Source organism: Epinephelus moara, chromosome 4 (assembly GCF_006386435.1).
Source record: "Epinephelus moara isolate mb chromosome 4, YSFRI_EMoa_1.0, whole genome shotgun sequence".
In the NCBI taxonomy this organism is placed as follows: Eukaryota; Metazoa; Chordata; class Actinopteri; order Perciformes; family Serranidae; genus Epinephelus; species Epinephelus moara.
Genome location: NC_065509.1, coordinates 17,828,340 through 17,841,423, shown reverse-complemented (window position 1 = coordinate 17,841,423; position 13,084 = coordinate 17,828,340). Strand labels below are relative to the sequence as shown.

At 44.7% G+C, this 13,084-nt stretch overlaps 1 protein-coding gene across 1 annotated transcript; it reads left to right on the top strand.

Moving 5' to 3' along the window:
- Positions 1 to 1,046: 1,046 nt before the first annotated feature.
- Positions 1,047 to 12,856, top strand: LOC126388823 (ectodysplasin-A-like). The gene is made up of 8 exons (XM_050042121.1): positions 1,047 to 1,515; positions 7,832 to 7,931; positions 9,810 to 9,848; positions 10,149 to 10,319; positions 10,678 to 10,712; positions 10,872 to 10,923; positions 11,380 to 11,510; positions 11,810 to 12,856. Exons 1-8 carry the CDS (start codon positions 1,189 to 1,191, stop codon positions 12,068 to 12,070), a joined length of 1,116 nt encoding a protein of 371 aa, XP_049898078.1. The 5' UTR covers positions 1,047 to 1,188; the 3' UTR covers positions 12,071 to 12,856.
- Positions 12,857 to 13,084: the final 228 nt, after the last annotated feature.

Here is a 13,084-nt window from a genome sequence, read left to right as displayed (position 1 = left end):
ACCTCTGTGTAGGTCAAGTGCACTCAAATGTCAGGTTTTGTCCCAACGAAATAAAGACAGATGTTTTGTGGCACTTGCCTGAAAACTAATCTAAGCTGGTGATCCATCAAGAGCCCCAAGTTTCAGCCCAGCTCGGTGCACTGGTTTCATCATCCCGAGGCTCAAGGACGGGCTGATCCACAGGCTACCTCTGGCTCCCTGCTTCAGAGATCAAAGTGTCTACATCTGAAAAGGAACAAAATTAAGGTCGGCTTTGGATGTTGGAAATGTCGAAACCGCAGTGCCACATTCAATCTTCTTAAAGCATTGTCCTCAGCTGGCTTTTTGGTAACACAAATGTCAAACTATTCCCCAAGTCCAGCTGAGTGACACGTGTTTAGAGTATTTGATGGTGTTGTACACAGAGCGGTGCTGACCTCACTGTGACATTGACTCCCTTCCAGGCCTGCTATCGTACTGCTCAGCCTGACAGGGTCCAGATGCAATTAAATATAATTGTATAATATGTAGTCTGTTTAAGAACATAATTTGCAATGCTTTTCCACTCTTTGATGATATGATGAAATCATCAACCGCTTGTTCTTTGTCAGGGCAGTATTTACCAGGGCTCTGAATCAGTTTTTCACACAGGACCACCGCTCCATGTGCCACCCACACAACAAAAGAAAGTGCTCAACAAAATACACCCATGAAAAATCGCATGTCCAAAGCCTAAAACACATAAAACACATGCGTAAACAATATACATTACATCAGTGACCACCAACTCCCATGCATGCTCTCATCAACAGTATATTAATCACTGAAGAGGGGCAGGAAATGTGTTTCCCTGCCTCACACAACATAAATAAAGAGGGGGATATTCTCACACCATCACCTCATTGTCATCTGTCATGCGCTGCAGCTGCTCGCTTTGTCCATTAGGTGTCGCTCAACTACTGCACCTGGTGCATCCAGCCCCCCCAACCTCTGGCCCGGATTGTCTGGGTTCGTAATTGTCACGGGCCAATCACAAGCGAGGTGGGCGGGTCTCCATTGTTACTACAGATACTCGAAGAAGTTTGCACCGACCTGCTGCCTGCAGCTGCACCTATGAGTCTCCACGTTAATGAATAGCCGCGGCCCGCGCGAGACACACGAGCCGATTATGCCGAGATAAAGAGCATCTGACTCGCGCTCCGTCCGATAATGGCATGCGATGGTTCATCCGCGGAGGATTTCCCGGACAAAGTGATGCCCAGAGCGGCTCCGTGCACGTGCAACAACAAGAAGTGCAGGAGTCGCAGCAGCAGTGTTGTCTTCCTGGGATTATTCCTGCTGTCGCTGTCTCTACACGCTGTCACCCTCGTCTGCTATTTGGACCTGCGGTCCGAGGTCAAAAGGGAAATTATCCACCAGAAGCGGGACTCAATGTTGACACTTGCGGGGAGTGACCTGGCTGACCCGGCGGCGGTGCTCTCACCCGGACACCCGCGACTGGACTCCGGGAGCAGCCGCACCACAGAGCCTCATGAGGTAAAAAACACATTTAAATAAAAGAAAGTTAATTTAAAAGTAAACGAGGAGCCATTCAAGGCGACATTGTTCTCATTCCTCACACGGAGGCTGTTCGTGTTCATTCACCTCCGCTCAGTCCTCCTGTTCCCGTATCACGGTGTCAGGTTTTGTGTCTGCGCCCTGTCATGGCATGTTTCTGGGCAACTTATTTTACAGTAGCCTTGTCACGAAGTTTTGTCAGCTCAGTTTCCAGACAAATATGTTTTGAATCAGCGCTCCCGTGTGTGCGTGATTCAGCCTCTTGGACAGAGATGCACAAAGGTATAAGCTTCTAAATCTGTCACCTGGCCAAAGTCTCCTGTTCAGGTAAACACATCCAGAGGGAGGCACATCAAGGAAGTCAAGGAGGGTTGGTGCACTTTGTCCACATCTAATAAGACACTGCTTTAGAAATATAAAGCCCACAGTGAACTCATTTGCTGCAGATATTGTTTTATTTGTCCTTAATCAAACCACATGTAACCCAATTTGTCTTGTTTCCAGAGCTCTCCCTAAACAGACAGAGGTTGATGCTCAAAACTTAGGCATCCTGCCCAGCTGGATTCACAGAGACGGGTCAGTCAATGTGCTGGAGCAGGTGGACGGAAAATTAACTGGATCACCAGCAGGTGCAAAGCCCAAGGGCTGATGTAAATTCATCAGGACTTAGATGGGGCAGTTGGTACTTGGAGCCGAGCCAGCCTCGTCTCACATGTGTTTTCTTTTCTGGCAGCGGTCTGATTGAATGTTCATTGTGTTGTCTGTGGCTTTGGCAACAGCCGACCCACCCCCCCACTTCACTCCATCACCACCACACACTCACTAATTTCATCAGTACAAAGGGACCAGGCATAGGTCTTAGCTTTGCATTGCTTGCTCAATTAGCTCACATGTCACCGGGCGTGTAACCTTTTTTGCAGGGGAAAATAATCCGCCGTGTGTGGCACCGGCTGGACTTTTGCACAAACTGTCAACTCGATCCTCACCCAGAGGATGGAGGCAGTCATTTCTCTGCAGGAAAAAAGATCACAGAGATCAATTTGCTGGTATTGGTGTTTGCCCTGTAACATTTTCCTCTCACAAGTGGGAAGCTGGGCCTATTCATTTAGTCATCAGCGTGTCCTCTGCTAAGCTTATTTTAGTTTGGTTTTCCCGGTTAAAGCCCAGTGAGATGGGCCTGGTATTCAACCCAGATGGTGACGCTTCATGAGGTGAAAGACTGTGGCCCAGCTGTAAATATTTAACAGCGCTGTGATGCTGTCCTTGCCAGATGTCTGCATTAAACAACTCTGATTACACATCCCACAGTTTACATAGTTGGAGAAACAGGAGCATGTGGCATTTGGACGCGGCGGCCGCACTTGTTAGCTTTCCAGGCATTTTCCTTTGAAGAATCTCCTCTGAAGAGCTAAAAATTGTTTATTGGATTTTTCACACAAGTCCTCATCAAAGGCACCTCAGCAGCATCAGTGCAATTCGATGTGATGTGCAGGTATACAGACAAGTGTAACAGATTTGGAAAGTCTTCAGAAGACACGAAGTGAAAACAACCAGTTATAGGAACAAACATGCACATCACATATCTGTTGGGGCAGACATTAAGTGCCAGGCTTTGTCATCATCGCATAGTATCAGTGAGTAACCTAAGTTCACATGGACTTAGTCGGCGTTGTGGTCGAGTTGTAGTTTGAAATGAAAAAAAGGCAAGTGGCTTGGTGTAATAACAGCTTCGCGCACCACATTAAGTGTGTCAGATAGTTCTCAACTGGGCCGGTCAGTGTCGAACATCAATCATTTGGCGAAATTCTTTTGAGTCAAACAGAATGGAAAGAGACGTTTTTTCTCAGTTGTGATCGTGGCTTTAGGGAGGATTAAATTCTTTTAAGTGGACTAAAATGAAAAATGACACTGACGTGAGTTTTAAGATGTATATGTCTTCTCAGAGTGCTCGTGGAAAGAAGCAAAGGTGAAAAGCAAACAAAAAGAAAAGAAAAGTTTGGTCACATTTGAATGAATTTTCATCATGTTTTTGTCTCCTTCCATAGAGCAACCGCCCGTCACTTGTAGAAAGTGGACTTCTGAAGGCATTTTGTACTAAAAATTTTAGATCCACAACTGATCTGAAGGAAGTGTGTGTGGCTGTAACTCCCAGATAAGAATCTAGGCAACATGAGCCGTAATACTACAAGTGTCTGATCAGAATCTGTCTGTGAGCAGAGGAGGGACTGCACGTAACTCAGGTTGCAGGGTGATGCGGAGCAAAGTAAAACAGGCAGAACACATGCTATCAAACCAGCACAATGTGAGCCTATCTATATCTGCCATGGTGTCTATGGAATTTTATTTGATCAGTTTCCTTAGATGTAGGTACAGAAATGGAAAATACTCACTGTTAAATATACAGTAATGGCAGGAAATGTAATAATAGAAACATTTTGGTCAGGTCTTTGTTGGAGAATTGCTCTCACACACACTCGACAATAACGTACCACTTAACGTCTCACACTTTTTCAGACACAACTTGTTGCTTCTTAATGAGAGCAGATGATGTGGTCATTTATGATCCGGGCCCGGGGAGCGAACAAACAGTCTTCTCCTCAACAGTCCCAGTTGGTATGCCCTTGAGCAAGGCAGTAAATCCCAGCTGTCCAGCAGATCTGCTGCAGTTCCCAACAGTAAAAAGCCCCTCCCAGGTGTGCGCAGCTCTGAGGAGTGTGATGCAGAGCGTTACCGAACAAGAGCAAGTGTCACTCACAGTCGGCTCGACCCTCGTTCACCTGACCCCGGTGAGTGATACGTCGTAAAACTCGACCCATGGAATATTTAATTGTGTCCGCTCAGATAGCGTTTTTATTCTTCAGCCTAACATTTTTCTTATAACCATTATATGAAATAATTTTCTCCTCTGATGTATGCCTTCAAAGTCTCCCAGAGAACAGATGCTGAAACATCTGGAGTCTAGTTAACGGCTATTAAAAAAGTCAGTTTGATGGGACACAAAGTCCTCAGCAGCATACAAGCTCTGGGGCGCCAGGGTGGGCTGTCACCCATATCTACTTTAATTGTGACCAGTGCATGATTAGTTAAAACAGCGGTATCATATGTACACATGGAGCGAGCCTCCATATCAGGAATCAATCAGTATGGACACAAGTGTCATAAAAGCACGAGGCGGAGGAGGTGGAAACATCAGAGATGTGAGGCTGCAAACTTTTCCATATATAAGACTGAATTGCCTTGACAGACAGATGGCGCAGACGCCCAGTAAAGATTAAGTCCAGAGTCACAAACATCTACCAAAATAATAAATTCTCAAAGCATTCGCAGCATTCGCAGCATTCAGCGAGAAGCCGCGTTGCCAGCAGTGTTGCAACAATCTGAGACGTGATTGGCTGCTGACAGGCAACATTTCCCTTAGGTTGAGCTCCACAGCTTTTTTAGATGACAATCTATGGACACTGTTATTAAATTACCCGAGTTGTGCTTTAAAACACATGGCCCTTTCAGAGAGCAGTGTGTGATTCTGGCTGAGGTAAGGACACTTAATTTTGGATATTATTTTAAGATAAAACACGCTGTCACAGTCGCAATTATCAGCGTGCTATTAAAGTTAGTAATGCCTGTGCAGCAGTGATGATAATAATAGTAATAAAGTGCTTTTATTGTCATGCTTCTCATGATAGGTATGTAAAGAAAAGAACGTGCCTCCAGATATACAACATACATAAGCACCCAGTGTGCATCTGGCGCCCACAGCCACCAGCCCCGAGTTTCACCTCTTCAACTTTCTAACTTCTTATTCTCAACCACAATTCAGTGACTAATTTTCACTGCTGGTTAAAGATTTAGAGGCGTTACTGCAACCACAACGTCTGGAAATCAGTTTTGCTCAGAAAAACACATGAGCTGTGGCCCTTTTATTTTAATAAACCGCTTTAAAAGTTACAAATGTCAGAGAATTTCTGTGGTCTGAGTGCAGAAACGAGATACAAGCTGTTGTAATTGCAAGTGTTAATAGGGCCAAAAGAAGTCTTGTGATCACTAAATTACACATCCCTGGGGTGACTGAATTTTAGTCATATCCTCACGGAGCAACGGGGAATCGCGTCCTCTGCGCGCAACAGCACCCCCCACGCTTTGAAGCTTTGAAAGCCCTCTAATTAATAGCATTTTTTCCCTCGCGCTGAAAAAGAATGGTTTACTCAATAGTTGGCACTTGGCATACATACCAACACGTTGTCATCCTGATTTACTGTAACTCTGCGTGCCTTTGAAGGGTATGAAGGCTGTAAATGTTGTAATGAAGTGAAATGAAGCAAACAACGGCGCAAAACCATTTCTCACAGTCCTGTAAAGGATTGGCTTTTTTTATTTTCAATTTTAAAATCACTTTGTTGCCTTCATCTGCAGCACCAGACGCACCGGTTTTGGTAGTAGCCTAGCAGATTGCTTGTTTGTTTTTTGTCGTTCTGCTGGGGCTTAATCTCGGGCCAGGAATTGGCTGTTGAATCATGTTTGGCTGTCAGAACAGACGAAAGTGTAACGCCATATGCCTGAACATACACCCAGAATCCTTTGAGAGGTAAAAGCCCCCTATATGCCAACAGCTGGAGAGGAGATGTGGAGACACCTGCGCGCCAAATGAACAGCAAACGTCGCTGCTCACGGGAACATCTGGAGCTCTGTGTGTCGACGAACCATTCCAACACATACTCCTCCATCAGGCTGGAATTCCCGTGCTTATAAGGTCAGACATGGCTGGCAGCTGGTCAGGGATGTAGACTTTAACTGCTCTGAGCTTGCCCAACACAGCCAGCGGGGGGTGTTTGACATGATACAGCTCATCCCTCACCACAGGAGGGGGGGTTCCCACATCTGAGACGAGGTATAGAAGAAACTCGAAACATAACTTTTCTTGTCTGTCTTCTTATGGTCTTTCAGTGGCTCTGCTCGAAAACCACACAAAGAGGCACTGGGAGTTCACGCTGCTTTCCAGAGAAGGAGATTTCTCGCCGTCGGGCTTTAACAACTATGTTTACTTGAGCATCACAGCTGGAAACATGGAGTATGTCATCTTGTACCCAACTGGGTTCGGCCCACGTGGAAAAAAAAGGAGAGAGGTCAAAGTGTCTGTCAGTAAGCTTGTCTGCTTCATTCCCAGCAGTGAGAATAAATGATACATCATTATTTATTATCTTTTGATCCATGCTAAGGGGCTGCACGTGTCACCGCGTCGGAGATGTCAGTTATCCAAACTCCAAGCAGATGTCCGGCACAAATATAAGTTGTCTGGTCGCCTGTCCTCAGCCATCCAATGCCTTCATGCCTCTCACTCCTTCCATTATTTATGCTGACACTCCAAAGTGTGACCGAAAGCGATCTCGTATATATTGCTCGGCTCGACAAAAAGGAGGCTTTGGGTGGTCTTGTTGTGCTCGTAGTGCCGAGTTTCTTTGTCTATGCAATTCTGGGAACCCTCCAAAGATGTGATCACAAACTGGCTGTTCTAACAGAAAGCGACTTTGAAACGATCTGAAACTCTTGAATCCTCAGCACGGAACATTTTTTGTTGTCAGAGCCGGTCACGTCTCGAGCGTGCCACAGTCAGGTCAGCACGTCCTACAGAGTTCATGTGAATGTAGGTCGACCAGAACCAGTCACATAAGAACACAGGCATGCGGTTTGCCCCGCCACTCACTCGCCCATGGGAACACCCCACCACTGTAGCATAGCTTTTCCTGTTTTTTGGGGATGAGCTCAGACCAGCTACATCAGATCCTTTTCTTTGATTTTTTTTTTTTTAGCTTATTCATGCTACCTCTGAATAGGGCCGAGACCAGGTGCCATATGAATGGGTATTGCTCTCAGATTAACCGCAATTCATGTCCTCCTTTTGTATAAAAAGGTGAATTTTAGAGCAGTCGTGTCCAGGTGACTGTCTCAAACGGCAGAAACACAGACAAAAGTGACTTGGGTTACAGGATGGTTTACAGCCCCAATGGGACAGACAATGACTTGGCCACAAATGAATGCGCTGGCTGACAGTGTCTCACATCTTTTCAAATGCCCCAAGTTGTCTCTGTGCAAACATTATACCCCAAGAATAGAAAAGGCCACTTGTAACGTGGGTTTCGCTCTCAAAAAACTTGTATCACTCCTGCCTTTTGTTCGCTTCACGGAATTAATACGAGGTGGTCTTGGCTGGTGTTCATATTCCGAGGAGTCTAAAGCAAGTGGCCCTCTTGAATTGTTCTGCCATGTGAATTTTAATATTTTCTTTTTTGTTTTTCACCAGGAGAAGTTACTGCACAGAAATAGCGAATTCCACGCCACAGAGGATAACAGGGGCATAACTCAGCGAGCGAAAAGAAGTCCCGGCAAGCAGCCAGAAACAGGTATGTTTGGATTTATCATATACCAAAGCTTGTCCTTACACCTCTATTCAGAAGTTATACTTAAGTTTTAGTGTCCCCCACTTAACCCTTTTGTATGAGTCAGGCTCAAACTCCAGATTCAGTACCCTTATTGACAAAAAACAAGCACGAACCGTTGCTCTCTGGTGCACCTGCGTCACTCTACTTTCTGGATGTGCACTTGGCAAAGGCCTTGTCTTCTGTTGAGCAACGGTTTCTCTAGCTCTTGTTTGTTTGGAGGGGATTCAGTACAGTGTAAATAACAGGCTTTTGGTGGGTTTAAAGCTCTTAAATTTTCAAAACCGTTTGTTAATGGTTTGTCACTTTTTGTGGAATTGATTTTTTACTGCTTTGTGCTTACTTAACAAAGCAGCTCCACCGCATAATGTTGCCGAGTTTATAGAGCACGAGATTAAATGGAATGGGATTGATTATTACTTGGATTGCAAACAAGGACAACAAGGAGTTTGGGAGGGTTTCACCAATTTGAAACAGACAGGCGAAGCCCGCGTTGATTTCCCCCGTCTCAAAATAATATCAAGTCCCTGAAATATCTTTTTATCTGTCAAACAAGCACATTGTTGGAATCCAACTGTGTTATCGGTCAGGTCTGAGCCGTCGGAGAACAAGACGAAAATTTTTTTTACTTTGTAGTACATGCAGTCGTTTTTAAGAAGCCAGGTGGCCGTTTTCTGAAAGAGGGTATCATCTGAGGCTGTGATGGCTTTCATTAATTACTCCAAATTGATTTATCGTAATCAATAGCTCCGCAGAAAACCACATGGCCAATATGTCTGAATTAGCTTTTGTAGTTTTTGTTTAGAATGCCAGCTATGCAAATAAAAAAAGCCGAGCCTTTGAAGTTCCATGTCTGAGTGCAACAAGTGCAGCATGATCACAAGGCATTCCAATGTCTGTGGCGTGACACTGAATACTTGGGGGGAAGTTTAGTGATTGTGTTTAAATTAGAAGAAAAAACTCACCTTTGAGACTTTCTACATAAATCAGTAAAGTCCCGAGCCTCTAAACACTAATCATTCCCAGGTCTCTCCTCTGCTCTCAGCGCACAGACAAAGGCTTTTGTAATCTCAGCCTTAGATGTGTGTTTCTGTGTGTGCCTGCGTGTGTGTGTCCTGTGTTTGCACGTGTGTGCGTATGTGTGCGTTCTGGGCACTCCTAACGGGCACCAGATTCCAGATAGGGCTGCTCGTTAAGAGAAATCTATGCGGATGCATCCAGTCATTTAGCCAGAGGAGAAACACTGGCCATATGTTTGAGGGGGACTCAAACTGTGAGGTTTTAAGGTTAAATGGCCTTTGTAGTTGTAATGACATGGTAAACACAAGAGCAGCGAGACGGCTTTTTGAAAAGGATTCTTCAGCTGTACACACACACACACACACACACACTGAGTGCATTTTGTCTTTCAAGCGCTGACATAGATGCCCCACCAACATCCGTGCACGCACACACATACACATGGCTGTAAAGCGAAGACGCGCGCACACACATGTACACACACTTTCATCTGCATTCTCCATCTGGGCTTAATTCAAAGAAAAGGATTTTGGCAGGATAAAGTATCTCTCTAATGATCTTCTCCAGTTCCACTGCCTGTGAATGCTTAAGGCACTTGTTCATACAGAGGAGGTGAAACCACACTTACAAATTACTACACTAGAAGATACCACAGACTGACATACCTCCACTCCAGTGTTCAGTGCCGAACATCTGAATCTGTTATTTTAGCCCATTTAGGATACCTACACGGAATGAGCGGGATACTCGAGATGTTATCCGAGATGATAATTGTTCGGGAGACCATTTCAAGCTTAATCACGCTGTTTTTGTTTCTTACAGAACCGACTGGGAGAGAAAGAAGGAAAGAGAAGAAAAAAGGTAATACATAATTTAGCCTAAATTCCGGTTATCTCGGTCATTGATTAGACTGCTACCTGCTGCCTACTTTCTGGAAGTATGTGTGAGACGTCATCCAAAATCCAGTAACTGTGTTGGCTTTCAGTGTTTAATTCTGTCCGTCAGGCACATTAATCCTGCCTCGTCTTTTTTTAAATATCAGACTTTACTGTGTGTAAAGATGCTGCACAGGCTGTACACTGGAGGCAAATTTGTGATTACAGGATATATTAAAAAACAAAGATTAAGCTTTGCGAACCATTCTGCTTTCTCTCTTCGCAGGGAAAAAAAGGTCTGTGCCGGGCCCCCCTGGTCCCCCTGGTCCCCCGGGCCCACAGGGGCCACCGGGCATCCCTGGAATCCCCGGTATTCCAGGAAGCAACGCTGTAGGGCCTGCAGGACCCCCTGGACCCCCCGGGCCGCAGGGACCTCCGGGCACTCAAGGTCCAGCAGGTATTAATACCTAAAATAGAAATGACACGATAACACACTGAGATAGCCAAGGACTCGAGCCAGAGGAGTGGAAAACACCCACAAGTTTCGAGATTCGTTCTAAGATTACAGTATTTTCCCGCATGCGGACCCGTTCCCACACTAGAAGGGGGCTCAAGTTGTCAAAATCGATGAACTCATTGCCTTCACAGTGAGAGTTTCTGATGCAGGATGTCAAACATAGTGTGGGAGAGCGGTGATCGTTCTTTAAACTATTTCACTGTTTGTTTTCTTTTAATCATCATCTCTCCTTTGTTCCCCAGCCGTGTTGAAGGCCAGAAATTTATCATCTCTCTCTCCCGCTCTCTTATTGTTTCAGGGGTTCCCGACAAGACGAAAACAAAAGAATTCCAGGTAGACTATGTCAGCTATTGAAAATTAAATTTCACCCCACACACACACACACACACACACACACACACACACACACACACAGAATCCCAGATGAAGCAGCTGCTCTCTTGTTTTATTGTGTATTCAGATTAGTCACCAGAGATCTTTGTTCCTTTTCAGCCTGCAGTGGTTCACTTGCAAGGACAGGAGACAACCATCCAAGTGAGAGAAGGTGAGTCTTCTGTCTCTTCTCTGCTGGAGCTGCACCCCTGTCTTTGACACACATCAATAAACATGTCAGAGACCTGGGTCTGCAACTGTTCTGCAGACTTACACCAGAATAAATGTAAGAGTTTACGGTTTAGGGGACTAAATGTTGCCACCAATGTTTACTTTAAGATTAGGTAAGATTATAGTAACCCTAAAGTAATCCTATAGCTATTACAGGATTAGTATTCAGTTATAGGCTTATGTTATAAGTCAGACTCGTGTTGACTCCGGAGCAGAGGCCTCGCATGCTAGCAGATTTAGGTTTCCCTGCATAACCTTGTCAGCCTGAGAGGAGTGTAAGCATCATTAGCAGGTTTATATTTTCTGCCAGCGCCAAGCTCTGGTTGTGGTTAAACACTGCTGAAAGCTGTTTATGTTGACTGTTTGCCTCTTTGTTTGTTTGTTGTGACATGTTTAGATCTGTCTGAAGGCATCCTTAGGAACTGGAAGATGGTGTCCATCCATCACCGCGTGTTTAAAATGCACTCTCGCTCTGGAGAGCTGGAGGTGCTGCTGGACGGTGTCTACTTCATATATAGTCAGGTAGAAGTGAGTACGGTCCTTGACGTAACTCTTATAATTTACAGTTCAGAGTCAAAAGAACTGGCAGTTCCTCTGTAGCTAAGCTTAAAAACCTGCTCGCTTTGCTGACCCGTAAATGTTTGAGTGATATTATTATGAGACATAGTTTTTCCCCCCCCTCTCCCTGTGGCTTAGCGTCTATAACTCAAACCCTTGTTTGCTACTCTGATATTCCAGCTGTTCCAGCTTTAAATAAGCTCTTTAATATCATGTGGACTTGTTTTGACTACCCTCTCAGTCTCGTGTGCATTTTATGTCTCCACCAGGTGTACTACCTCAACTTCACCGACATTGCCAGCTATGAGGTGATGGTGGACTCCAACCCGTTCCTCCGCTGCACCTGCAGCATCGAGACGGGCCAGCGCAAGTTCAACACCTGCTACACGGCTGGGGTGAGCCTGCTCCGCGCCGGCCAGAGGATCTCCATACGCATAGTGTATGAGGACACACTCATCAGCATGACCAATCACACCACCTTCCTGGGAAGTGTCAGACTTGGAGAGGCTCCATCTGCTGGACAGAACTGATAACTGCACAGCCACCAGCACTCTACATGAAATGCCCCTGTCTTGCCCCCGCCGTTCAGAGGCATCTTAAATCCCTCGGGTTATTAAAGGTCGAGGAAGCCCCCAGGTGACTTGTGTTCACTCTCACAGCTCTGTATTAAAAAGGGACGACATAGACTGTCACACTTCCCCCTCACGTTGATTCTGTGCAAAGAGATGAGCCTCGATGAGCCTCGTCAAACAAAAGGTCCTATTTATAGCCCCCATTTTGTGTCAACACGGACGGCATCTCTCTTTATAACAAGGAAGGACACTGCGCTGACATGTACTTAATATTTACCTATTTTTAAGTGCTGTTGAATGATAATCTTGTATCTCCAAAAACACCAGCTACTCAAAATGTTTTATTCGCAGTTTGTATACAGGGCCATTTTAATTAATTTAATTATATAAACAATTATAAGTGGTTAAAGCTCCATATGCCCCAGGGTTATAAGAATGATTAAAGATCATATACATGTTCAAAGCACTTATAAAGGTATCTATGCAAAGCTGAGACACATCCATAAAAACTGGAGTTATAAGGTATTCACGGAGCAACAGCACTATATATTTTGCACACATTTGCACTACAGCATCCCTGCAGAATATCAGTGATATGTTTTGTTACAGTGCTATTGTTTTAGTTACCGTATGAATGAATCCATGTGGAAAAATGATAGTTGTTTATACGTCTCTGTACATATTGTATATAAAAAGGGATATACTTTTGTAAATGGAGTTGATTGATGGATTAAAATGTTTCATTTTCTGTCTAAATGCATTCGTCTGTCTTTTGTGTGTGTGCGGCGGGTGGTATTGATTTAAAAGGTTAAAACTTCTCTTTCATATTGAACTCCGCTGGCACGAGTATTGACAAGAACAAATGATGTTCTCGGAGTGAGGCCTTTGGCTTTATTAAAATGTGGCTTTTTACTTTGACTGCAAGTTTCACAATGCGCTGCAAATTTGGCTGTAATCTTCATACAATCTAAA

What these genes read in the sequence shown, in the direction of transcription:
- LOC126388823 (XM_050042121.1), top strand. Translation starts at nt 1,189, where the DNA reads ATGGCATGCGATGGTTCATCCGCGGAGGATTTCCCGGACAAAGTGATG. An exon ending in AAGGAAAGAGAAGAAAAAAG is followed by an intron (nt 9,849 to 10,148) that starts GTAATACATAAT and finishes CTCTCTTCGCAG; the next exon opens with GGAAAAAAAGGTCTGTGCCG. An exon ending in AACCATCCAAGTGAGAGAAG is followed by an intron (nt 10,924 to 11,379) that starts GTGAGTCTTCTG and finishes TGACATGTTTAG; the next exon opens with ATCTGTCTGAAGGCATCCTT.